The sequence below is a fragment of the Lepeophtheirus salmonis genome, chromosome 10 (genome assembly GCF_016086655.4).
Source record: "Lepeophtheirus salmonis chromosome 10, UVic_Lsal_1.4, whole genome shotgun sequence".
NCBI classification, from domain to species: domain Eukaryota; kingdom Metazoa; phylum Arthropoda; class Copepoda; order Siphonostomatoida; family Caligidae; genus Lepeophtheirus; species Lepeophtheirus salmonis.
In genome coordinates, this window is record NC_052140.2 from 5,089,653 (window position 1) to 5,117,500 (window position 27,848).

The 27,848-nt window shown below is 31.0% G+C and overlaps 1 protein-coding gene across 2 annotated transcripts in view; it reads left to right on the top strand.

The window, feature by feature from the left end:
* The first annotated feature begins 7,879 nt into the window (after positions 1 to 7,879).
* Positions 7,880 to 27,848, top strand: part of LOC121125449 (calmodulin-alpha) — a 115,340-nt gene continuing 95,371 nt past the window's right edge. Inside the window, exon 1 of one of the 2 annotated variants that reach the window (XM_040720650.2) lies at positions 7,880 to 7,995. Coding sequence is in view for 1 of the 2 variants with exons in the window: in XM_071891387.1 (XP_071747488.1) it covers positions 7,926 to 7,995 (70 nt within the window). In the remaining variant the exon portion in view is untranslated. The remainder of the gene's footprint in view (positions 7,996 to 27,848) is intronic. The other variant, XM_071891387.1, reaches the window with a different exon arrangement.

Consider the following 27,848-nt stretch of genomic DNA (forward strand, 5'->3'; position numbering starts at 1 on the left):
AAGATGTCTTAATGTGATATTGTACCAATGTAACATAATTAAATATGTACTACTAGATCAGATCAATCCTGTGTAAAGAGCATTTACCTATGTAATTGTGCATAAATCTATTTATAAATATAAATGTTAAGGCTTATTATTTTTCTTTCCGCTCTTAATTGATTGCTTTAAGGTGATACGTTGGTCGAGACTCCCATTCATGGACCCTCCAATGCAATTAGATTGTCCCATTGTCTATCCCAGTGATACATTTAAATCAATACGTTTATTCACCTAATTTGAAAATATAAATTAGCATCATTTTTTACATATATTCTTTAAAGAGGATCTGTGATACATTTTAACAGTTTAAAATATATAGATTTTTTTTGCTTAATATTTTTATTCAAAAATACATTATGCCTTTTTCTATACTTTAGGATGAACCAAAAAATAATTAAGTGACTACAAAAGTCTGAGGTATGTTTAAAATTTCAAATTACCAGTTAACTTTGATGTCGCTTAATGCCTGGTATATTATCTGGATTGAGATTATATAGACCTCATTATATATTTTGACCAGCGTTTCTTAAACTTTTTTCAGTGAGGGCACCTTTCAAAAGTATATAATAAACTCCATAAGTAACCTAGTTTAAAATATGATGAAAACGTCACTCTATATGCCTATATGCAAATGTCTTGTTTATTTAGACGATACAATAATGAATAGAGTATCATATTAATTGAAAATATTCAATTTAATAATAATTTTAACCTTTAAAAATACCGGTTTACAGCATTTTTCCCTAGCTAGCTTAACCGCCATAGAAATATAACAACTTAAGAGCCCCAGAACAAGATCTGGAGAACTTCAATGAACTGCAGGATCTGGTTCAAATAAAATAAAAGGGTTGTTCCTGAACATGTCAGGAATAAAATTAAAACTAAATAGATATAATAAGAATGAGAATAGTTGGAGTCAAAGTGCTTGTTTTCATCCATACCGTAGGCACATAACACAAAATAATCCTTATAATTTCCATGCCGTATATTAGGTGCAAAGGTATGCGTATGCTGCATTCCCATTAGTGATAAAGCCAAATTTAAGATAATTCTATTTTTCCTTTTTTTAGCTTTACTATTAACTACCATTGAGATCTTTAGTGGTTGACAAAGGCTTAAGAAAACGATCCATGATGCTATTGCTTGTTCCTTGTTCATTATGAAATCAATTATATTTTGCGGTTAAATGACTAACAGTATACTGTGTCCTTCTGTCACGCTGACCACCGTGGCCCCTTGATATGACATGTTATTGACAATGAGTACTGGAGCGATTTTTAGGGTTCATTATATATACATTGAAAAAGTATTTAAAATTAAATTCTTTTATACGTAAAAAGAATGTATCTATGTATTCAAATATAAAGGCTGGAAAGATTGAATAATCCAGCATTTCTTCAAATATATTCAATGGCACACTGGGGTGCCCCTGACCGTGTTTTAACTACAGAGTTGATCTCATCTAGTGTATATATTTTATCATTTTTAATTTCTAATATAAAAAATTAAACAGGAGGTTTAGTAGGTCGATTTAGTTAACAAAATCATCAGAAAATAGTACTTGGCATAACTTTTCTTCTTCTGTGAGCTCAAAAAATTGCTTCAGTATGAGTCCTAGATACCTTACAGATGTCTATGTAGAGTATATGTAGTCAGACTCGAGCTTTGTCCCCTCCTTTTTGATGGAAGCTTCTAGAGAGTGGACAATCCTTCTCAGGATACACTGGATCTTAACGACACGTTGATACAGAGTGAAATCAAAGTTGTCCCCAAACTCTTCCCTCGCCCAAGGAAGCACTTTCTTTCCCAGAAGTTCAATGTAAGAATATGCATTCAGCTGCTCCTTTATCTCCATAAAAATGGGAGGGAATACTTCACAACGCCCAAGACCATGTGCCCGGCTAGATTGTTTGTTCTAAAGACATGTTTCACTGAAGCTGAGACATCATCTGGATGTTTAGTTGTGATATAGCGGCTGTTGTGATGTAGCGGCTGTTCTGATTATTGATAGTGGTATCCACGATTAAAACTTTTTCATCGGAAAAGAGCTAAACTTTGTCCGAGACTTTGTTGGTCTTGAGAAAGTTTAGAACCTTCTTTGCTCTTTCCAGAGGTTTCAGCTTGCCCCGTTTAGAGATAAGATGTCTTGATTTCCTCCTACGTTATTTTTCACCAATATCTCTCTGCAATGAAAATATTAAAATGTATACCACTAGATAAGATCAACACTAATGTTAAAACCCGATCAGGGGGCACCCCAGTGTGCCACGGAATATATTTAGAGAAAAGTAGGATTATACAATCATTTAGGCATATAAATTTAACCAAAAAATGACCATTTCATCATCCTTAATTTCTTTATATAAATTTTCTGACAGACTCAAAACTTTAGAAATAAGATTTCACCTTCCTCCCATATGAAAATGTACGTGACATTTTCTCTAGTGGAAAACACTGTATAGCCATAATAGATTTTCGATTGGGATGCCAAAATACTTCACAAAGGTGTTCATGTTAGGATTTAGAGTGAAAATATATTGGGTTAAAAGTAAATAATAATAAATTACTGGGTCACAACTAATTTGTGTCAATTAACTTTTTTCAATCATTTGTAAAGTTATGTCACCCTTACCAAAGATTACCAAAATTGATGATGTCTATCTTATAAATTTTAAAGAAGAAATTGAAATGTAATGTCCCCATCTGTTTCAATAGGTACAGAAAATATGTGTATACTTTTCCCCCATTAGATGCCCCTATTAATGTGGAACTCGCATTGTATAAGTGTTATTCGTTAATTGTACGTGCTGTTAGAAAGATATGATATTTAATAGTTTTGTGATAGTGTGTCTCCTTATTGCTTGTGTGTGCGTCAAGTATGGATAACAACAAAGAGAAAATACCCCATACTTTACAGGTTGTCTTTGATTAAGGCGAAAGCGCAAGCCAGGCAGCTAAAAATGTTAATAGTGTTTATGGTCATGATACTGTAATTGAGAATTACGCAGTATTTTAGTTTCGTACATTTTCTTCCGGTAATTTTGATGCCAATGATGGTTAATTTTGAAAATCTGGATAGAATAAAGGAACTTAATATCAGTAATTCCAAAATTGTCAATTTATATAAGTTCTTATCTGTACTCAAGTAATTACACATTCTTAGATATCAATACATCAGAAATCACATTATACATATAGATTACTTCTCTAATCTATGTTCTTGCTATTAGTGATTGCCTGCAGTACTTCTCCCTGATTGCTTTACTAATGTATAAACCCACCAAATATAATTAAGAGGAACAACGATACACAATGTGAACTGATTATACAAAGGGTTTCATCATTAAGAACACTCAATATATAAGCAAATATATGATTAAGCATTTGTGTGTATAATGTACATCTAAACATGTATAGAATTTTGATTTAGAAAGCTAGGCAAGAAAGAAAGGAACTTATGACATTCGTTGTTTTGTAATAGATAGAATGGTCCGAATTAAAGGCTGATCAAAATTATTTATTACAGATTATTGTTCGTATTAGAATGAATAAGTATCAATATTTATTTACAGGTTTAATTTTGATTAGTGTGTCACGGCACCAACATTTTTGTAAGGGCTATTTTTGACTAATCATGTATAATTAGAAAGAGCCTGCTCAAAGTTGTTTATTGAATTAGTTTTTTTGGGTTAGTGGGAAGGGTTATTCCAGAATTTTTAAAACTATTTTTATCATTATCTTATTTTTTAGAAAGGATATTTTTTGGAGAGGAGAGAAGGGTAATATTCGTGGGTAACGGACTTGCTGGTAAAATTGTTTTACAGGACAACGTCGCTGCAAATACTGTTTCTAATACCAATTAAGTATAATACATTTTAAATGTGCCAGTACTCTGGTAACACTACAGTACTGTTTTACGGAACATTTGACTAATATATCAATTAATGTTCCTACACATGTTTTGAACAAATTGGTAAGGATACCTCCTGCACGACTTGAAGATATTATGCACAACATCTTCAGAAGCTGCCATCACGGAGTCCTTGTTGAGCCTGGAAAATACATTGGCCTCTTTCTCGACTAAAACTATAATTGTAAAGTGGCTGTAATTAAGATCAGATGAAAAGGGAGGCCAAGAACTTGTGTCCTAAATGGGCTCAGAGTTATCATTGCGCCATTATTGAACTTAATTACACAAGGGAACAATTAGGGTTGGGGAATTTGGAAAAGGAATTGAAGACAATAATTTTATTAATCTATGAGCACAAAATTCAAAACTGAACTCAGTTTTTCTCTCAGTCATCTGAATTCTGAAATATCTGGGGCAATAGTAATTCGGAACTATTTTTGTTAAAAGTCATTTTTTATCCATAAAACAATCGCAAAATTAATTGTAGGATTATTAAAACTTTTTTAAAAGTGTTTTTTATGAATACCTATATGGTATTTTATTAATTATGTATCTTGTTCTAAACTCCATTTATTTCCATTTTTAGGCTAAAAAATGATGAAAAACGAACTTTTCTTTAGACCCATACTACTTATTCATATTACATAGAGCTGAAGAATATCAATGCTGACATTATAGAAAATATTCAATGTATAATTTAAAAAAAGGATCTATTTAAAAAAATTGTATCTCTAAGGATTTTTGTTCACTTTTGTATTTTTTAAGTGATTCCATGGTTTATTGAAGTTTACTAACAAATAGTCAACCTTTTCATAATAGATGGATTCAAATAATATTTTCTTGTTCTGACATCGGAATTCAGTTAAATATGGCATCACTTTAGGCTGCAAAACACAAACTAGAGTGGAGTTTCATCAAAAAGATCATCACCCCTTTTTCCTCATGTGGAAGTTGCTATATACAATTGTGCACCGGATATATATGTATGTCTCTACCAATGAGATCTAAATCATGATTAATAATAAAGTAAATGTCAAAATCATAAAATTACACCATAAATATACTAATAAAAAAATGTTAGAATTAAATCCATCTCTTCTTCCAATCTTAGTACAAACAGTTTTTAGAATCCTACTTTCATTTATTTCATGTTTATCTAAAAAAAAGTTAATCCATGCAGTCAAATTTTATCCCTTAATTACTTATCTTAGATATAAAAATAAGACTACTTTATAACTGATTACACAATGCTTGACTTAATGTAGTTTTCTAATATGACATCGTAAAGATTTATAGCAAAAGATAATTATGTAATAATGTCCGGCGATATTACTCCTTACTAAAAGCATCAAAAAATATTTTATACTTTTATAACAACATACTATTATCATGAATGATACACACAATTGCTAATTATAATGCTATACCCAATGCAACTACCCCCGTTGTTGTGACCATTTGAGCAGTTGTTTTTGCCTTTTATGAGTTTTCTGAACACCATTTCTTGGAGCTCATGAACCATAGCTAATCCTTAAGTGATAAAAAAGTAATATTTATTGACTATGTAATATTGGAAAACCTAATGATCATACCCAAGTCTTTAAGTGAAGAAACTAGTGTCAGAAAAACTAGTTGCAAACCATTCAAAACTACTAACCCCGTTGTTGTGACCATTTAAGCAGTTGTTTTTGTCATTTAATGAGTTAGGTATCATATTAATTGATATTTTTAGCTAAAAAAGAATCAAGCCATCTGTTTCTCGTCCGGTAAGTATTTTCCAAATTCCTGGACCTCCATTTCCAGAAATACAGACCGAAGGCGACGTTATTTTATGCATTTTATTCAGTTTTCTATCGACTATCAGTATCTAATATTGAATAATAAAAGCACGAATTGATAACGTTCTTGACAGAGGAAGATGTTTATTATTTTAATCAATGATACCATAAGTATTTCTTCCCTTCTCCTTGCCAGATTTAGTATACTTACCAAAATTATCAACCTTAGCTATAGCATTCATCATCACGATGTATTATGAATAAGTTATAAGGGCCTTAAGAAGAGTGTATTTTTTCATCATTTTTCCGCCTAAAAATGGAAATATATCGAGTTCAAAACAAGATACAGAATCAATAAAAACCCTTTTCATCTGAGCTCAAGTTTGAATTCTGCGCTCAAAGATAAATTCCTTCTTTGGCTTGAATTCATTTGTACAAAATGAGTGTTCCTCAGTGTAAGCTATGCCTGCATACTGTTATATTTCTGAGTTGAGTAACGAAATAATTACTAGTAATACTCTCAATTTGACCCACTCTGTATTGTAATTTTGTATTGTTTCATTGGGTATAAGTGCTGTTTACTTATATTAGTTTATAAACAAAGTGGGAGAAAATGGCGCCGTCTAGTAGAAAAATAATACAACTCCCTGAATTATCATTCCTATTATTAAATATAAAATAAAGAAGTGTACGTAAATCACATACACTCTGCTATAAAAAATGTTACAGTCCCAACCTATAGACAGAAACATCATTTGGCAATGATATTTTTTTTAAAGTCTGCTCATATTCTATACTTAGCTTTCATCTTTTCCATTATATATCTAGTTTTTCAGATATTCTTCTCGAATATTCTATGAGTTATTTTCAATTATTATTCATTATTTTGGGTACTTCTGATTGAGGTTTTTGGGAAAAAAGAAGAAGTGAAAAGCGAAAGAAGAAAACTCATTATTGATTTTTAATTAACAAATTCTTAATGGGTTTTTGAAATTTGTTTTTTTTTCTTATATAACTTACTAGCTGAAGAATCACGCATTGCTTGTAGTCATTAGATGTTGTCGAACAAACCAATTTTGCTAAAAAAATATAAGATATAACTACTTAGGAAATCCTCAGTGTTACTCACCATTTTTTATGAGCACACTCATACGTAGTTACTCAATACACAGATGTTATCTACTCAGAAATGAAATAATAAAAAAGCCTTTAAAAAAATAATATAACGTTACGACCATTGTTGAAAATAATAATATCCCCTCGTATGTTAAAAAAATGACAATTTGATGTTTTGGAAGAGAGCAGTTTAGTTATCATGAGGTTTTATTAGATCAGTTATAAGCAGCCGTGAGATGGAGGAAATAAACACAAACGCCACTGTGTATGCAACAACAATATAGGGAGGAATTACTCCGATGTTGATTTTTAATTATATTGTTTGGGTATCCGAGCAGGATCCGAGATGAACATTCTCAGTACCACCATTTGGTACAAAGTTGGATCCTATGCCAAGGGGTTAAACTTAAGTCATTGAAAAACGACTTCTTTTAGGGCTGAAACTTCAGAGAATACTCATCTCAAAACTCCTACCCCCAATTATTTATTCATAAAATACTAAACCTCATACAATAATAAATAGAAATTAATATTTGGTAATTATGAACAAGCTTAGTAAAATAAAATCAATATAATATATGTATAATTTTTGGGAGGGGCACTTAATAGTACTTAATTATTAGCACCAATTATTTCAACATTAAATCTTAATAAATGGTTTAATAGTATTTACTTAATTAAGCCAATTCCAACACAGTTTTATTCATACATTTGACCAACACCATATTTATCAATTATCATAAATCACAAACCCTTTTCTCTTGCTCCCTGCCCCCCCCCCTTCCAGCTATTGTGGGTGAGAAGAAGAATGAACAACGTTCAGCAATATTGCACGATATTAATTGGTGAATAGCCTGAACACGAGTTGTGGGACAAACAGTCTCCATTTTTCTTTCACTTCCCCCTTAAGTCCACACTATCGCCGCCATTTTGACTGAGAAGAATATTTATTACTTTACGCACGACTGTGACAATGCGATATCCTCCTTTTCTTTTCTTGAATATCCTTACGTCACACGACCAATAAGACTCCATAGACGCTTCTTAGCTAAAATGACGAGGATTCATGAGTAGTAGTAATGTTTATAACGTGCTTAATAGTTCTGTGCTCAGGTGCTTTGTTACAACCAGCGTCCATGGATTTGGAAGGTAGGGCTTTGATTTTAATTTAGTTGACTTATTTTGAAGGATGTAAACCACTAAATGTTTATACTTCTATAATCTCTCTATGTGGCGGGATCCCTCCCATCGAAGTTAATACTTCAGAGTGAGTTTACAATAAGATAATAATGTGTATTTGTAAACTCTACCTAAGCTGTCTGGTCTTGATCTTTCCCCTGACCATATCTTGTATCAATCATTGAGCACTTTAAGCTCAACTCCCTTTTGATTTTTCAAATAGTGAACATGCCCAATCATAGACAATTCTATGTTTAAGAACTTTGGAATCAGTGTTAGCTTCATACTCATCCGTAGTTAGTTTACTGAGCTTTTCATTTCTATATTTTTATATTTTTTTGCTTTATATGCGTCTAGCAATTCAGTACTTTCTCCCGTTATGGTTTGCTCAAGGCCAAAGGAGGTCTTCCCTCCTTTAGATACTATCGTGTCTGGCTTCATTAGTACTCCATCGACCTCAAAAATTAGCTCAGAAATTACCCTGCCCCCATTTTTGGTAAGGTAATGCTTTAGATAAGAAACTAATTTATCTGATAAATGCAATGCGTCCTGACACATGACTGTTGAATATGGTCAAAAATTTTAACCCTACTACTGTACGATTTACACTTGTTACCTCCCACGTCATCTCTAAACCTACTAACTTTAGACTTGGACAGCCATTACTTTACAAGTGCGTCGAAATTCATAATTCGACACAGAATGGTTTATCCGTGAGCCATTTCCTAAGGCCCATTGTGGAGAGTATTTATGAAATTTGGAGTCAACTGATCCAATAAGATTTTTATGTTTCTCCTTCTCATAATCATCTTTATGTAGAACATTTTTATCAAAATATTTGAGTCTAACTTTATTAAATAGTCCTGGGTTTAACTTTTTAAGTACCATTATATATTTATTATCCAAACTGCTTAACGTATCAATTCTTGTATTGATCGAAAAGCAACATATTTTTAATAGATTCATTAGATCTAGTCCACCCCTCTTTACTCTACTTTCAAGTTATCTTCCTTACAAAACGTCTTAGTATGGCTTGAGACTTGTTTAGGTCTGCATTTATTACATTCCCCTTTGTCTGAGCATACAGGTACCCTGCTAATAATATTTGATTAAGAATTTAAAAAAATTGTGTATCAGTTAGGCATGCTTGGGTTAGCCTTTTTACTTTTAGTTAAACGTCTTCTGGTACTGACGGTGTTTGGATTCTTAAGGCCGAGTGTCGGATGCCTAGATATTTATATACTTCATTAGGTTGTTTGTTTATTATTAATCCGTTATGACACCTTCAGCCAAGGAACACTAGAACTACTGGAGAAGGCTCTCTTTTCGTGTAAATACAAAAAGGAGAAATGACTCGTATGATACATAAACATTGATAAATTTATCCGACTATTTGTCACAATCTTAAATTAATCAATTTCTTAACCTATCCTAAATTATATTTATCCTTTAACTTAATAATTTCATTTTATACTCAGACAAATTAAAACTTAATTTATATTACTTTCGACATTCATTTAGCATATTTTCTTTTACATTAGTATAAAAATAGTATTAATTTCGTATGTAATAATAGAAGTATAATGTTTTTTGTTATTGTATTGATGATGGCAAATATTTTATCTTCCTTAAGTAACGCAGAATTCTTCCCCACAACGTTGAAACGTTTATTGATATTTTAGGAATATAGGTAGACAAACAGTGATTAGATTTGCAATTTGTTGATGGTTTTTCAAAGGATATTGTATAAAATACAGGGTAAATACTCAATTACTATTACCTATTAAAAACTACAATAATACCCTCAACTAAAAGTGAAGTGATTCTAGAATATGACTACACATAGTGTTAACAAAACTGTAGACATAATAGGAATCTCGGATCATTGCTAAAAGACTTGAATGTATCTCACTTCTACATAAGTTTCTAAGAAGTTCATTTCTATTTGAAGGTATTATGATAACTAACGGTAGCTGAGTATTAACTATTTTTATTTTCCTGATTTAAGGTCATATCAAATTTATATATTTTTAGTGATATGCAGACATAGCAAGTTTTTGGATAATGACTGTGATATATATTCGACAATATAAATTATATTCCTTGCTGGTGTTGAAGATCCTCTTGAGAAAGTTATATAGCAGGGAGATTTCCCCATAATGTTCTCAGTTTGCATATCATATTGATCTACTTTTAGACATAGTCGATTTGATTTCATATATACTCAAATCAAGTTAATAATTTTAATTAAGGATCTCAATCTGATCTTTTCTCGGATTTTTTATTCGATGGGAGATTCTAGTTATATGTGACAAAACAGAAATAAGGAGATAATCAGACGAAGAAACTGGCCTCTCAACTTTAGGAATCAAAGTAGTCTGGGCTGTAAGCAGCAATGGACGAAGTTGTCCATTGAACAGTGCAGAATTTAAATGTTTTTTAATCAGTTCGGGTCCAGATTGCGAATATCCAATATCCTTATAACCAAACTCATCTGTACTTACAGACCCTGTCTCGAACGTATCTTTCCATTCTCTGAGAATAGAACCTCTGTTATTACTATTCTCACCAAGTGATGAGTACGTACCACCCAGAATTGTTTTAGCTGTACGAGCAAAATCATTTTGAGGTCCTCTTGCGTCATTTTATATTTTAACTTCCTATTATTAATTTTCATTTCATTTGCCCACTTCGTTAACACACTATTCATGCCTTGTTTCCCATTTCTTTTATCACCATCACTTGCATGATCTAATCTTACTTCATATGGGGTCCTCGAACTAATTACTTTATTGCTCTTACTCAAACGTTCAAACGTGTCTGTGTGCCGACCTTTCATAGAATTTCTGTAGTTATTATGATTTTGGTTAATATTCATGTCCCCCCATATTTCGATTTGTTGAATTGAATGATGTTGCTCTTAATGTGCTTTTGTTTTTTGCTATTTCTGCGTAAGATTTGTTACCTCCTAATTTGCCCATCACAGTTTTTCTCTGCTATTAGTCTTACTTGCCTGTTTTTATTCAGTTTATCGCGTAAATCTAAGCTCTTTGTCTGCATGTTCTTCTGCATTCTTTCCTAGGGGTTTCATTGTAGACCATAATTCCACTGTTCATTATTTCAGCTTCTTTTCTGGTTGTTATTGAAGAGGGGTTTCCAGGATGTTATTTTTCCTTTGTGTAATTTGCTAGTATAACAATTATTTCTAGGTAAACCCTTTAGGCTTCAGATATACGCTTTGTTTTTACAGCTTGAAAAAGGCTGTGTATATTTTTGATTAACATATCTCCCAAAGTAAACTTACCAACTGAATTACAAGCCCGAATAACGTCAAGGTAATCATCCTCCAACACCTTATCCATCTGGCCCCCGATATTATGGAGGATAAACCCTTTAAGAGAAAATATCCAAAGATGACTTAAACTTATAACTAACTCATCAACATTACTCGCCATTATTCATGAGCAAACATATTCGTGGTTGCATTTTATTGCTTATACGTATAATATGTCCTCTCCTAAAGAATTTAAATTATAATGACAACACCTTTAGAAAACAAAACAAAAAAAACAAAAAACAGGTAGCAACTTCAAAACCTGGACCATGTTGCTATCAGGGGCGTCCGAAAAATTAAATATATATTTTTTTTTCGGGGGGATTTGTTATGGATATTTTTTGAAATAAAATCAAAAATTTAATTTAAAAAAAAAAAAATTTGAAATTCTTTTGGGAAAAATATCAAAAGCCACTGTTATTCACAAAAAAAAAAAAATTCAAAGAAAAAAATCTAAAATCTACATCTATTCACATAAAATTCATTATTTGGGAAAAAATATTCAAAAACTCAATTAAAAATATGACATTTTTTCGAAAAAAAAAAAAAAAAAAAAAAATGGGTCGGAGCTACAACTGCTCCAGCCCACCTCCCGTGAACGCCCCTGATTATAATATTATTTTCATCTATGGTTGTTACTGTTGTGTTACTGATTGTTCCGAATATGATCATTGCAGGAATTTATTCCAACTGTTATGTTACTTTCTTTTCTCAAGCAAAAGTTGCAACCCTAAAGGTTGGGTACCACATCTATCATGCGTACACATGTATATACCAGTGATGACTTATTATCGATCTTTTTGGGATGTCTGGAAATCCATAATGTTTTAAGAATTATCAGGAATTATAGAAACAAATAAGTTTTATATTTCCATTTTTAATCCTTTAAATTGACATTTGTTCGTAATAATAGCAAAACATGAACAGTATCATCTCCTGTTCGATTACAAAGCTGAGTAGAGAAAGTACCTTCGTCCCGTCTCCTACAAATGAAGGAATTTTTTTATTTAACTAGATGAAAACAGAATGAAAAAATTTTCGCTGAAAAATGAGTAATTTTTTTTTTTGAAAGATTTATTTTCTTAAAAATAAGTAATCCGGGAAAATTATGCAGCAGAACAAAAATTTATTATTTGAAACTTTATTCCGAAGAAAATAATTTTTTCTTAATAGCTGTAGATTTTTCAAATTAAAAAAAAATATATATATTTGAATTCTTTTTTGAAAAAATGTTATATTTGAAATTTTTATGAAAAAATGTTATATTTGAATATTTTTTTTTTGTAAAAACTTTAATTTTTGAATATTCTTTTCAAAAAATTAAAGTTTCTGTGAGTATCTATGTGTTATTTTTTGTTTTTTTTAAATCCTAAAACTAAGCCCGCCCCCATCCCCCCACCCAAAAAAAATCTAATCTTGGGGACGCCCCTGTTATAATACTAGGGATGAAGACAAGAGTCTATAAATTTCCCGAGAATTGCTAAAAAATTATCGGAAATCGATTAAAAGAGTTGCTTAAAATTCCTAGGAATAATTGAATCGATTATAATTCCTGGGAATCAACACTAGAACTTTGCAAATATTAGTCTTCAAACCTCAACAAATCTCCCTTTCAAAATAACGAAGTTCTGTGGTTTAAAATGTTTTATTTTTAGAAATGACTAAATACATTTTGAAGGTATGAAAAAGACTAACATGGCATTTTCTCTCTTCCAAACAATAAACATTTTCAATTTTCTTATTTTTTTAAAAACGGGGATTACTAATTATCTCAGGAAAGTAACAAAAGTTTAAGCCTTATTTTTTCATTAAAAAAATCAATTTTAGGGTCTTTTTTAAATGAAAGACTTTATCAACTTTAATTCCCTTTTTACTAATTTTTAATCTTATTATGTATACACATAAGTCCAGTGTCTCAAAATTCAAATGAATATGTTATATGTAATATGTATTAATAAAAACACGATTTTTCTTTTAAACTTTTATAGAAAAGAATTTTTTTCTCATTCCTTTTTTAACGAATTTTCTATTTTCTTTGACACTTTGGCATTTTATTCAGAATCAAACCATGTATTTTTGTAGATTTTTACACTCTCACTTTCTCCAAGATAACTAAAGATAAGGTTTCATGAAGGAAAAAAAAGGAAAAAGATTATCTTTATTTATAAAATATAGTTTATTTGTGTATCTTTTATGGGTGCCCACACCGCTGGGCAATTGTAGTTTCGGTTTTTTTTTTTTTCCAGGAATATTGGATTAGTAGATAAAATAATGTGTGTGAAATTTGTCTGAAAACTCGTTTGCATATAAGTTTGACAAACAAAAATTGCTATTTATCTAATAAATCCGTCATTTTATCAATAGCTTAGATACAAAGTTGTATGTCATATTTACACAATATATTAAAAATCCTCAAAAGTTGCTCCTCCATTGATCTTTTCTTTTCCATAGACTCCATAGCAAGTTTAGTTATTTTCTGCATTGTACGGCCACAGTCATTGATAAGATGAAATGGTATTTCCTCATCTTCTTCACAGAGTCGACAGATTGGGTTCAGGGTTTTACTCATTTAAAAACAAAAATTCTATTAAGTTGTATGTGGCTACTCAGGATAGCCACTATACTTGAGATTTGTTATCTCTTGTATTTGTAAACTTACGATCCGATGTACGGCTCGACGATAAACTGTTAAGATTTGCGACAGCTATCCAACACTTTCCAGATAGTTCGCCTCTCATTCAAAGTGCTAGTAACATATGTTGAGCTAAAGATAACTTAAATTTATCTTTATGATTGTTAATCTTAAGCATTTTTTGTCGTGCGAGTTTTTATAATGTTTGTAGTTTTTATTTTATTTTCCAAAGCTGTTATCATTATTTTTTTGTTATTCTTGAGAATAAAGTTTTATAAAGAGTGTGTGTGCTCATGAATGAAGGAAAGTAAGTGTGATGATTCTTTTTGGGAGTTAAAAGTGAAAAGCCCAGTTGGGATCATTACAAAACAGATGGTCGAAAACGGTGTAATTTCTTCCTACGTCCTAGTTAGATACAAAGTTTTTTTCTATCATTAATCTCATAGCTACTTGAAGCGAATCTAATAAAACGTCATCACAGCTAAGATTATCACCTACCCGAAATTATTCTTACTATTAGAATTCATCCTAATCTTTTAGAACCATTTTTGCGGAGATTTGGAAAAAAAAATATATCTTTGTGATTCAATGTCAATTTTATTTACTTTTTAAAATTAAAAGATAATAATTATCTATAAAGTAATTTATTTGAAATGAATTATATTGTTATGATAAGTAGAAAACTATTGTTAGACTTAAAGCTAGAGTTGAAAATCCTAAGGTGTTTTTAGGGTGCGAGTTATTTTGTTTTTGCCAATTTGAAGAGTGTTTTATTTATTTTCTAAGCTGTTATCATTATTAACTACGGAACATATAGGTATAAAGTGTAACAACGAGTGGATGACGGAAAGTAACGCTGAGGAGCTGTAAGACTTATTGTACTCGGACTAGAATTAAGTATTGAAAACGGATAGTCCCAGCCTATGTTATTGCTTGGTACGGAATGAGGCTGGTATTGATTTCTTTACTCCCATAGCTATTTGCATATAATTTAATGGAAGTCATAACAGCTGTTTTTCTTCAAAAATTTCTTCAAATTGTCAAGGTACCACGTTAATTTTCAGTTTTTTAAAACATATCGTAACTACTTAAGGTTTATAAGCATTTTTATCTTTCTCACGGGAGGTCGGCCAGGTAGGGTAGATACTTTTTATATATATTTTTTAAAAATTGACCGGGGAAACGAATAATTTGCACTTATTATAGACCACATTGGCAGCAACAATAGCTCTAATCAAATTAAAAAGTCCTTAAACACAGCCTTGATTTAGGTCAGAGTTATTGTAGCCTATTGATTGTGATTTTTAGGGAATCAATATTTCGGTGACAAGGTCAACAGGCTTTCTTCTCAATTTGCAGCCAGAATGCATAGACCAGAGGGTTGAAATCAGGTGGTGTGGGGGGGGGGGCCCTTACATAAGCATAAATTTTTACAACAAAAAGGGGCATATTATGAAATTGTTTCGTATACCTAGAAGGGAGCAGAAGATTATTTCAACTTTTAATAGGAATGTGATGAATGCATACGACGAAGATACTCCAAAAGGCAATGTAATTGTGAATCATAGTCACAACAAACAATTTCAATTTAAAGCTTTACCTGATACTGAGTCACCAATCACGAATATTTCTAAGAATATTGAGGATAAAAATAGTATTCGATGGAATGAATCTTATCATCCCTACAAACGTTTTTAGTCCAGAGAGATAATAAAAAAAAGGTCAAAACTATTAGTTAATTAATATTAATAAGGGGTTTAAGGGTTAACTAGAAATAGGTTGTATTTTTTTATTTTTCGGTGTATAGTGTATATATTTGTTGTGATCATATGATTAAAAATAAATAAATATCCGAATTAAGAGTAATGAAGGTTTTCCTTATTTAGGGGATTGGTTCATTCCTAATAATTTGGAGCGTATTTTACTAATGAGATGTTTTAATTATTCACAGGAGGATTGTTAAAGTTAGGAGGATTTCCTTTGTATTTTTCATGAGTTAGTAGGCATTTGAGACGAAAAAAAAGTAATATTTGATACCTAGAACCGGACAATTTTTGTTTTCTAATTGAACCTTCGATCTTTAAATATTTGGCCTTAAAACCTGCAAAAGTAATAGTAAAGGCCTAGTGATCTCATTTTCTATCTAAGCTACTCTAATTTCAATCAAGGGCCTTTAGTATATATAAACAAGATTATATTGTATAATAAATTTTTACAAAAGTTGGAAAAACTAAATAATTAATGATGCTTCAATGGTGTTTGAGGGCGAAAAAATTGACCAATGTTGAATGCAGTGTCCACATGGACTGATATGTAAAAAATAATCTCAAATAAGATGTTTTGGAGTCTTTATGTAGCAGATGGAAAACAACAGTTTAAAAAAATATATATAAGATTATTTTTTTTGAAATTACACACATAAAAACCCGAATTTACCTTTGATTTTCTTTGCATAAGCTTCAGAACTATAATTTTGGAGCGTTGTGAATTTTTTTAGCTATGAAAGAGTAATTCAATTGTTAAATGAAATTTTGGGGATCGGTACTTTCAATATTTCGGTTAGAAATGCGTTGTTATTATTTCATCAAAGTAGATTTATTCATATTTTTAAAAGTTATTTTTATGTTTTAGTTCTACTTTAAAATTTTCAGGTGGCATATTATTTTCAAACGAGCTATTCAAATATTTGTCTTGTATCATGTTTAATGCAGTATTTATGTGTGGTGTATGTAAGTAATCTATCAATATATTTCAGCAAGGAAATATTTTTTTATTTATAAGTAGACCATATTGTGTACATTTAAAAACCCTGGACATTGCAAATATTTTTTTATTTATAAATTAATGCTGACTGTACTTTGTTTTTATTACTTTGTTGTGCCTTAAATAAAATGATATAGGATTGTATAAGAAGTACCAAGTAGTCCATTAAAATATGAACACTTTGTATTCTAACATTCAACAAGATATAATCTATTAACTAACAGTAGAATCTCACCAAATTTATACTATAAATAGATGTGGGTCTTAGCTCTCTTAATCATTAATTTAGCTTCATGTGCGGCAATGATGGCTTTCAGGCAGCTTCTGAAGGACTGGTACCCCGTAGTCCTCTGTCACGTCGTCCCATTGCTGGCTGGCTGTGTTTTGATGGCCTTGGTTTTTGGATGATAGCTGTAGTCGAGGGGGACGGCATCAGCTCTGTAGGGGGCCAAAAGTATCAAAAAATATAACAAAATGACTCAAAAGAGTCTTGAAGCGGAGGAGATGGGTTTCTTTCATTGGAGATGCCAATTTTGACACCCCTACTCTCACAAGGCTCTTTCCATCCCCTTTTTTGATAGATTTCTGGACAGTCTGGTGTGAATCCTCGAGATATCTGGCTTGGGACCTCATGGACTTGTGAGGATTGGCTTGGGCTATTTTCTTTAAATCCTTTGGGTCCAGTTTTGCCTTTTTTAACGGAGCATTTCTTCCTTTCCAACATTTCAGACTTGCTGAAGGCGTAGACGGTTGTCCTGGAGACACCCAACTGCTTGAAGTGTGTTTACGCCAATCACATTCATGTGTCATTTTCTCGACTTGTATGTAAGCCAAAGAGCTCTGGTTTGTCTTGTCTTTTTGTTTTTTTAATAAAATCTTTATGTTTTAATATATCGAAATATGAATAAATTACAATCTCTCAACTATTATTAATTACACTGTCCAACGGGAAAAATGGTACAAAAACAGTATATGACCAACTTAGTACCGTTTGATCCCTAATTCCAAATATGGCCTTACTTTTTCTCTCATAGGCTTAAAAAAAGGCCATAATTTTTTTTGTTATTTTTGGTATTTTTATGATTCAAAGCTGTTTTACGCCCTCGGTGTTGAAGATATGGATACATTATGGTAATATATTTTCAAGCCGAATGTTAAAAAATTCTAAAACCATTTTTAAAATGTCTGCATAATACTTTTAACTCGAGTTATCCTTGTTTAAAATGGTAAATATGTACTTTTTATTCAGAGGCTCATAGCTTCAAGACGAATAGATTCAAAAAGTTTAAAAATATTACATTCAATAGCTAAAAACTTAATAAAAAGAGCCTCCCAAAAAACGCTCTATATCGTTGTCTATTTGAGATAAGGCCACGACAATATTGCAAGGGAATTGTTTTTAATTGTCTTTAATTTATCCCTATCTTCAACACCGTGGGCTTACAATAGCTTTGAACCTTAAAAAGAGCCAAAAATAGCAAAAAAATCATGGCCTCTTTCTGAAGGCCATGAGGCTATGAGATAAAAAAGAAGGCCATATTTGGAATCAGGGGATCAAACTGTACTAGGTTGAGCATATGCTGTTCTTGTGCATAAAAAAAAGTGTGATTTTGTTGGATAGTGTTATTAAATTAGTTATAAGTGTTCAGATTTCAATGGACCACTCGGTAGATATTCATGAAATTTGTCACCGGACCAATACTTTTGTACTTTTCGTTACTTTTTGACTAAAAATCTATAACAAAAATATCGTTAGGGCAATTCACATGCACATACAGAGGTATTTGCAGGACATTTCTTTGGTTCGGACGGTTTTAAATGCGTCATTACCCCACTACCACAATAGTTAGGGTTGCTATACGTCAGTATTTTCGGTATGTAAAAAAAACAAAACACGAAAATTAACATAGTAAATTGATTAATATTTGTAAGAAAAGCTCCTCAGCTGTCATGACGTTTCATTAAATTAGCTGCGAGCAGCTGCAAGAAGAAATAAATAAACAAAAGTCCCACTCTGTATCAAACAAAGACATGGACAGGAATGACTCCGTTTTCAATCCTTAATTCTACTTGGAATAACAAGGACTTACACTTATAAGTAGTTATACATATCTGGTGTATTATTTTGGTCGCCTACTTTTTTGGAGCTCGTAATCTGAAGAAATCATTTTTTTTACAGCTGTTGTCATTATTATGAAATCAGTTATGGAAAGAAATTTTTTTGGTAAATGATTATGTTGATTTTTTAATATAACATAGAGTGTAAGGTCTTAAATAAGTTTATGAACTTTTTTTAAAAATTAAACTCCTTTTTTTGCCAATTATAGCAAAAAAATTAATGATGCACGTACGCAATATTGGCAACACCGCATCATAAATTATTACTGTTACTTATACTTTCTTTATTTGTTTAATTTTTGTCAATTCTATACATACATATCTCATATAATGAAATCAAAAAATCTATAAAAGACCATGATGATATAAATTCATACATTTTACTTTTAAAAGTACACTACATTGTGAAGATAAGTATATTATTGTTTGAATATTACATACTTTACACCTGAGCCTTATTTTATTTTCATCTTCAATACTGAAATTTTTTTTTTTATCAAATCGATTTTTTGGTGTATTTAAAGCCCTATAAATATTCTTGCCTTGAATTTTTTTTGGGGGTTGGACATAAGTTGATAGATAGTGATTTACAATACAACGTGTGAATTCAGATAAATCTCCTTCATATCCACCTTGACGAGTAAATAACCATGAATGATCGACCACTTACATTCTGTAAATTACAACATATAATAGGAAAGTACCATTTCTTCCCACGTATTGCTACTCTATAGTGTGAGATGTTTTCATCCATTCTGTCATACACTCATATGATTATTATATTCTTTAATTAGAGATGGTATACTTATATTAATTCTCTTCTTATCCTTAGCAGAAAATCTTACAGCCTTTTTGATGGGTCTATTTCCATGTTGATTAGATCCAACATGAACGAGACTATTGTAATTCTATCTAGTACTAAAATATTATTATAACTACCAAAGAAGCATTTCATATTCCCACTTTAAGACTTTAAAAAAGTGTTTTACAGATGTGAATGGACAATTACCATTTCTATTTTTGAGATTGGTGCCGGTACCTCCATGTCCCCTGTTGATTCATTTCTTCCTATTTGAGTTCAATAAAATTTTGCAGAGGACGGATCTTTGAAAATTTGTCTTTTTTATCTAATTTGTGATTGTCTGAAGCGTGCAAATATCTCCTAATTTTTTCGAATTTATTTCTTCTCATTGAATTTTTGACAAGTAAATTAGAGCAGTCCGGTTCATTTTCCCAATACATCCTTCTCCTTGAAACAGTATTGTAGTAGCCTGATAGTAGTAGTATTCCAATGAATACCCTCATTTCGTCATCTGGAAGGTCAAATCTATGATTCATCTTTTGACTTCCATAGATTACTGTATATTTTTTTAAATAATTGAATTTCTAAATTTCCAAAAAAACAATTCAAAAATTTCGTGAGGCTTATGAAGAGTATCGCAATTTGTAGGGCCAAAACTTTCGTTTAATTTAGTAGTTGGAATTTTTAAGTTTGTATGAGCCCAGTTGGATGAATTGTTTGACTTGCAATTGATAAAGGTTGAAATATACTAGATACTCAATTTTGGATGTGGATTGGTGAGACCAATGTTGCGCTACATATCAAATGTACAAACTTTTAAAGTCAAAAATTCATATTTTCTTATTTCTTTTGAATAAAAAAAAAAATATACTAATGAATAAATAGTACTGTAGTAGGTGTGTACAGAAAATATTAACAATATGTATTTAATTTTTTTTTTTTTCGAGAAGCCACAATTTCACTATAAAAGTTCATTTTTCAAGAACAAAGGGAATAATAAACCGGATTATCTCTAGAAATGAAGTACTTTAAGGCATCAAAACAAATAACACTTTCTTTGTTATAGAAATGATCTAACAAAATGCATATAAATAATACGTAATTTATAGATTTTTGAAAAATGGGATGATTGGATATTTCCATATATTTAGTGTAAAAAAAGATATTTCCATGATAACAAACTCGTTTCGGACTTTGTTTTAAAGCGTTTGGTAGTCGAAAAAAAATAGTGATCCAAACTTAAAAAAAAGATGCTTGTCATTGGCATCTTACCGGCCATTTTTGAAAAGTATGTACCACTTGTAAATATTTTTTTTACTTAGAAAATGGGCATAAATGGGGTAAACTCCTGTGTAGTAAATTAATTTTTTCAACGTCATTCAATTATATTCGTAACTTATTTGAACATTAGTGTGTGCTCATAAAAGACAGACCTTGATGATTTATTGCAATTTTTTAATTGTAAGTCCTTTTTGGACTCAGAGTAACATTGAGGATCGACATCGGAGTAATTCTTGCCTATGATCTTGTTTTTCGACTTCTCCCTCATCTCTCGTCACAGCTGATAGTAGCTGATCTTAAGAAACGTCATGACATCTCAACTGTTCTCTTTTAAAATATTCTTTAGGGCTACCACATTAATTTTCAGGTTTTTTAACACACCCAAAAGGAACACTATTTTCATCAAATACTTGTAACTCATCAGCGTATTTGTGTCATTCAAGAGTAATTACATTCTTGATTAAACTTCATAATTTGATGTTTTTTCCTCAAGAATGAATGAATTACAATATCCAACAAAATCACACTTTTTTATGCACAAGAACAGCGTATGCTTAACTTAGTAAAGTTTGGTCCCTTGATTCCATATATGTCCTTTTATTATGCCCATATTTGGAATCAGGGGATCAAACTCTATTTAATAGAGCATATACTGTTTTGTACCATTTTTGCTGTTGGACAGTGTAATTAAAATTGATTTTAGTTTTTACAAATAACTCCAAGCAATGCCTCGTAAAATTGCTAGTTCCTTATCAAAATAAACTTGAGTCTAAGTTTTTGAATATCTAACACAAATTCCAACTTTTTTTTGCTGGATTATTTGCTTATAAATATTATATTTTGTCTTATTTTTACAAGTTTAATATTATAATTAACATAACGTAAAAAATATTTGCTGTTTAAAAGCGTCCAGTACATTAAAGATCACAATTTATTTAATGAAATATATAAACGTGATTGATTATTCATATTGGAAAATGTTTTTGGCCATTAGTCCGCTGCTCATGCTTCAAATTTGATACATTTGCAATTGAAGGTTTAAAGGGCATAATACTTCATACACGACTTACTAAAGTAAGTTGGATTTTTTTGGTGCTCCTAAATGAGGAAATATAAGTTATGCATAGATATAGTAATGGAAAACGGGTGCATTTTTAGGCCCCCGTTGTTTTGGAGTTAGTAAAATGAAGAATTAATTTTCTTTTCCTAAGCTGTTGTCATTATAATTCAACTCCTGAGTAGTGTACTTTCTTTTCTATAACATACAACAGATCATTTATACATACCAAACCAGATTATACGTTTATATATGCTTATAATGTTAGCCCTTACGATTTACGATTTGTTTCATTGTTTTAATAGTATAGTGTCCTTGTTACTCTGAGTGGAATTGAAGATCGATATCAGAGTCATTCTTGCCTATATATATAATTATTTTCATCTCCTTTCGTCACACATGCTTATAGTAGTTCTAATGGAATATCATGGCAGCTAAGCTGATCTTCGTCAAAACATTTTTCAAATTGTCAGGGTTACAATGGTCATTTTAAATTTCTCTTTTTAAAATGGATTGAGCATCAAGTGGTAATTTGAATTTTAACAAAAAAGACTACCTTTTGTTAAATATTTCAACCATATACATATAATCATTTTTTTTTCTTTTTTTTTTTTTGACAACAACAACTGTCGTTTACACGAAATATTAAAAATTTGGCAACAATATTTTATTCAAAAGTGAAGTCCACCACATCCCTCTGTAGTTACGAATCCGTATAGTCTATATATTTGACGCACACTAATTGCAAATCAGTAATTAGTTTTCAAATTAACAATTTGGTCAATGAGTATTTTTAATTTAATTTTCTTGGAGCAATTTTTTTATAAGGTTGGAGCTAAATATGATTAAGAAAAAAATTATGAATCTAACTGAAAATAAATCATTTTCTTGAAAAATTTAATACTGGCTCCAAATATAGGTTTATATTTCAAATAGGATTATAATCAATCCTGGGGAAAAAGCAGATAACAAAAAACTCCTTTTTTTTATAAAGCGTTTGGTTTGGTAAAAATATAACCTTGGTTTTTCTCTTTCTTTCAAAAGTAAAATAGGTTTATTTATAGCATAAGTAATTTAGCTTTTATTTAAAAAATATATATATTTGATTTTTGGGGATCTATTTAATTAAACTAAAATAATATATCTATTAATAAGTATTTCTTACTTATCATGGATTTTTTTAATAAACTACTTCTATTATTTTTCTACATTTTGGAGAATTCCTCTTCCAGATGGTGGTGCGTCTTTGACATCAAAATTATCAGAATATAAACCAAAATTGCACCTGAATTACTGCTAAAGTATCATTACCATAAACACTATTCGGATTTGTAGCTGTCTGGCTTGTTTTTTGCCTTTATCGAAGGAAAACTGTACAATATGGCGTATTTTCTCATTACTGGTGTTCCTCATGACAACAGCTCAAACAATACTGAGTAAAACAATTACATAACTGTTTAATAAGTTTTTTTAAGTACGTAATCTTATCTTTCTAACACCATCCTGCGTAAACCAATCATATTCATGCAACGCGAGATGCACATTACTAAAGCTAAGTATTGGAAAAATAATGGACATCTTTATGCTACACATATTATTAATTCAATCTTATCACTGACAAAAACCTGGCGAAGTTGATGTAAATATTATATAAAAATTCACATTTATATTACAATTTATATATTTTTGTTCTCAGGGCTTTTATTTGTGCCATTCATTTAATTACATTAAACTGAACATTAAATGCATTAAAACACAATACCTCAAAAATGACATCGATAGACAGGCAAAAAACAAAACAAAACATAAACTCCAAAATTAGGGCATTAAAAATTCATTACAAAAATACACCATAAAATAATTTCAAAGAAAACACGATACAAAACATAAATACAATTTTTTGCAATAGACGCCACTCCATTAGTGTAAATTTTCCCTTGCATTCTCATAGTATACAGCACATACTTGATTTTTACTAAAAAGACATTGACCTCTGCAATTAAAAAAGGTTAGAAAATCATCCCTATTAAGTCTACACCCAAAGGTATTCTCCAGCAAAAAATTTAACCCTCTACACGTTATTTAAATCAAACAGTTTTCTATATATGAACCATTTCTCTGCAGACATTAAAAAATAATTCCTAAAAGTCATCCACCATTGAAATCCTCATTCTCAAGGAAATAATTGGGTGCTTTACACTTTTCCCCCAGGGACGACGGAGCAATGCAGCATCAGCAGAAATGTCCAATCCTGTACTCTTTCCAGTGGATAAATACATTCTATTAATAGCATCCCCCACTCCTTTTTAGACGACAATTTATATTTGTCAATAATTTATTTCATGCATTTACATGGAGATATCTCACACATTTCTTTAAAAAAAAAAAATCAACAACAACATTGTCAGCTGTCAAATTTTCTGCTTCTTTTCCACATGTTGCTAGTTCTATTAAGGTTGACTGGTTAAATTCAAATTCGTTCTTGATAAACTCTTCAAAATTCCCAAAAAATATTAATTGTCAATATTGTTAATTTAAAGTAAATATTCTAAAAGTGCCGGATTTTGTTGTTAAACGTTGTAGGTAATTTTATTAAACTAAATATTAAATACTTACTTATTAAAGAATCATTCGTCTTAAAGTTTTTTTTCAAGAGACTAACTTTAAACAAATAACATTTTTGTTTGGAAAACACGAACATTCTATTTCACCTAATTTGTTCAATTTTAAGTCGTGTTCTTTTGCTTTTATTATTTCCCTTTTTTTTCAATTGAAGGTATCTGCATTGTTACTAATGTAATATCAGCTGTTATTTTATATATCACACTCAACTTTATCAATATTAATGAGTACAATTATTTTATCTATAATTTATAAAAAAATTATATAGTTGATTTTATATATTTTATTGTTTTCAATTTTTCAAGATTTAAAGAATAAAAAAAACAGTTGTCTCTCCAGAAGACCTGGGCCTTAGCGGTGTAATGAAACGAAACTCTGTTTTAAGATAAAACAAAGTTGTCCACGAACTTTTCTTTGGCATAAGGTAGCACTTTCTTATCCAGAAGTTCGATATAAGCATCTGCATTGAGCCGTTCTTTCCTCTCCCCAAAATGTGAAGGCAGACTTCTCCTGTGCTGGCCACTAGATTTTTTGTTTTGAAGACATGTCTCACTGAAGCTGAGACAGTGTTTGGATATTCAGTTCTGATGTAGCGGTTGTTTTGCTTACTCATAATGGCATCAAGTCTGAAATTTTTTCATCAAAAAAGAGCAAAACTTTGTCCGAATTTTTGTTGTTCTTTTGAATATTTAGAATCTTTTTTCCTCTTTCTAACCGTCTCAGCTTCCTCTGTTCAGAGATAGTATGTCTTGTTGTCTTCCTCGCTGATTTATACCAATGTCATTCTGGATTGAAAATAATAATATGTGTAACACTAGATAATATCGACCCTGTATATCTTGTTCATACTCCAAACTAACATTGTTAAGATTAATTAACAACTAATAATGAATTTTTGCCTTTCTATTAAACTCAAGTAAGTATTTTGAGTTAAATTTTAATTGATAATTACGAGTGCAAAATCATAGAAATTAAAATAACACAATTTTGAATCGTTGTCGATTGTCTATCTTTCTATAAAATTCTTTAAAACTTAGACTAACTTTTCAACCTAGTACACTAACTACGGTAAAAAAGGTTGTTCCCTAGTTAAGGTATAAATGAAAAAGTTGAATTTCACAGTATTTATTATTTATTTACTTCGTGATCCCAATATTTCCCGGAATACTGCGACTTAAACATTTGATTTCAGCTATCCCCCCATAAGAAAATTTTCGGGTATGACCTGGCCCAAAATGGGATGTAACCTACTACCACTATTTAGTCATCCCCTTAGATCCCATTTCAACCCCTTGTTTCCACCTAAGTGATGGAGCAAAAATGGGATGAAACCTACTCCCACAACCTACATTTACCACCTATTTTACACAAAAAGGCCCCGGAAATTTGAGGTTGTTTCGGATTTCATCTTGTTTCTGGAGTCGGTGGTACCCGAAAGCAGCCCCAACTTTCTGGATATAAATTGAGGCGTTGGGAGTGGCCTATGAAGGTGGCGAATCTGATGGTGGTGGGTTTCATCCCTTTTTGGAACCCAGCAATACATGAAAAAATATCTAATTTTTGGGGTATAAATGTGGTGTTTTCAAGACGCTCAACTAATAATTCACATTTAAACATAATTAAATATATATAATAATAATTGCCTCTTCACTCGTTCAGTATAAAAACACATCTCCTTTATTATTAGCAGTACATGTGTAAATAAATAATAAAAAGGATGAAGAAACATATCATCACAAAATGGTAAACTATAGAAAGTTATATGATAAAAGACTAATAATTAATAATGATTATACGCGGCACATAAGGGGCTATAAGTCTTGGTTATGTTGGGGGGGGTGAGTTAGGAATGTCTATTTTATATCTATCAGAAAATAATTGAAAAAATAAGAATATTAAATATTTATTAACCTAATAACAACAAATGTTTGTGGAATTAATTGGGGGTAGTGAGAGGGGCTTAAAAGTAATTTAATATTAACAGCGGTGAGTTTCATCTCATTTTTGGGCCCGGTGTTACCCGAAATGGCCCCAAATTTCGATTTATAAACGAGGTTTTGTGAGGTACCTTACTGTTAGTTTATGTAGGGGTAGTGGGGTAAATATCTTGGGTGGGAAATGTCTGGAGTGAAATGTCATAGAAACTGTTTTTCATATTTTGAAATGTAATTTTTTCCGGTCGACGTTGTGTTTAAAATCGATCTAGTGCATTTTTATTTAAATTTTTTATTGTATTCAAACTATAATATGATAAGTATGACTAGCCAGACGTGTAGGATGTACTAGATCAGGGATTTTTAGCCTAGTAATAAAATGACCACATTGACACTTGAAATATTTTAATGGGCCAGATAATCTATTAAGTTAAATTTCTATATAAATATATATTTCTATATAAAACAAATCTATTCAATCCAAATTTATTTCAATTTTAGACCAAATATAAATAAAGGCCAAGTTTAATTTATCAAGGCAACATTTCTTTAAAAAAGTAATCTGGCAACCCTGTTAGAGTCTCAGAAAATACAATATACTGTCAATTTTTTTTGAATGAATGTACGTATTATGAGGGTTGTACGCGTTTTGATGATATTGGGACAATTTGGCTTAAAAATACTACTTTAAGTGAGAATAAGTAGTGGTCCTCACATAAATAGTCCTATGGGCCGCAATGTTGACTCCGATCCATAGGTTAGACATCCCTGCACTAGATTATCAAATTGCTTGTATTCAAATTGTATTTTAATCAAATCTTTAATGATCAAATTGCAGGCAATTAATTATGTTACGGGCAATGTGCAAAATGCCCATTAGAGCGGGAAATGTACAAAATGCAGTCTATAAAATTTCCAATAGAGTGGTCAATTTACTTTTATGTACATTGTGAGGTAACATACTTTTAAAAAGTTGGATTTTTATACAATTCACCTCACTAAATTTGTCTGCCTGCGTCCCTTGAAAACAAAAACCGCTAAGGAGGTTTCTCACCATTTACTTCATATCTTTAGTGACAAGGGAGCACCATAGATATTACAAAGTGACAATGGTAGGGAGTTTACTAATATAATAATTATAGAACTGGTTACGATGTGGCCAGACTGCAAACTTGTGCATGGAAAGCCCCGTCACTCACATCTCAGGGATCCGTTGAGATAGCCAATCAAGACATCCAGGACATTCTTATGATGGGACAGCGTGACAATATGACCAATAA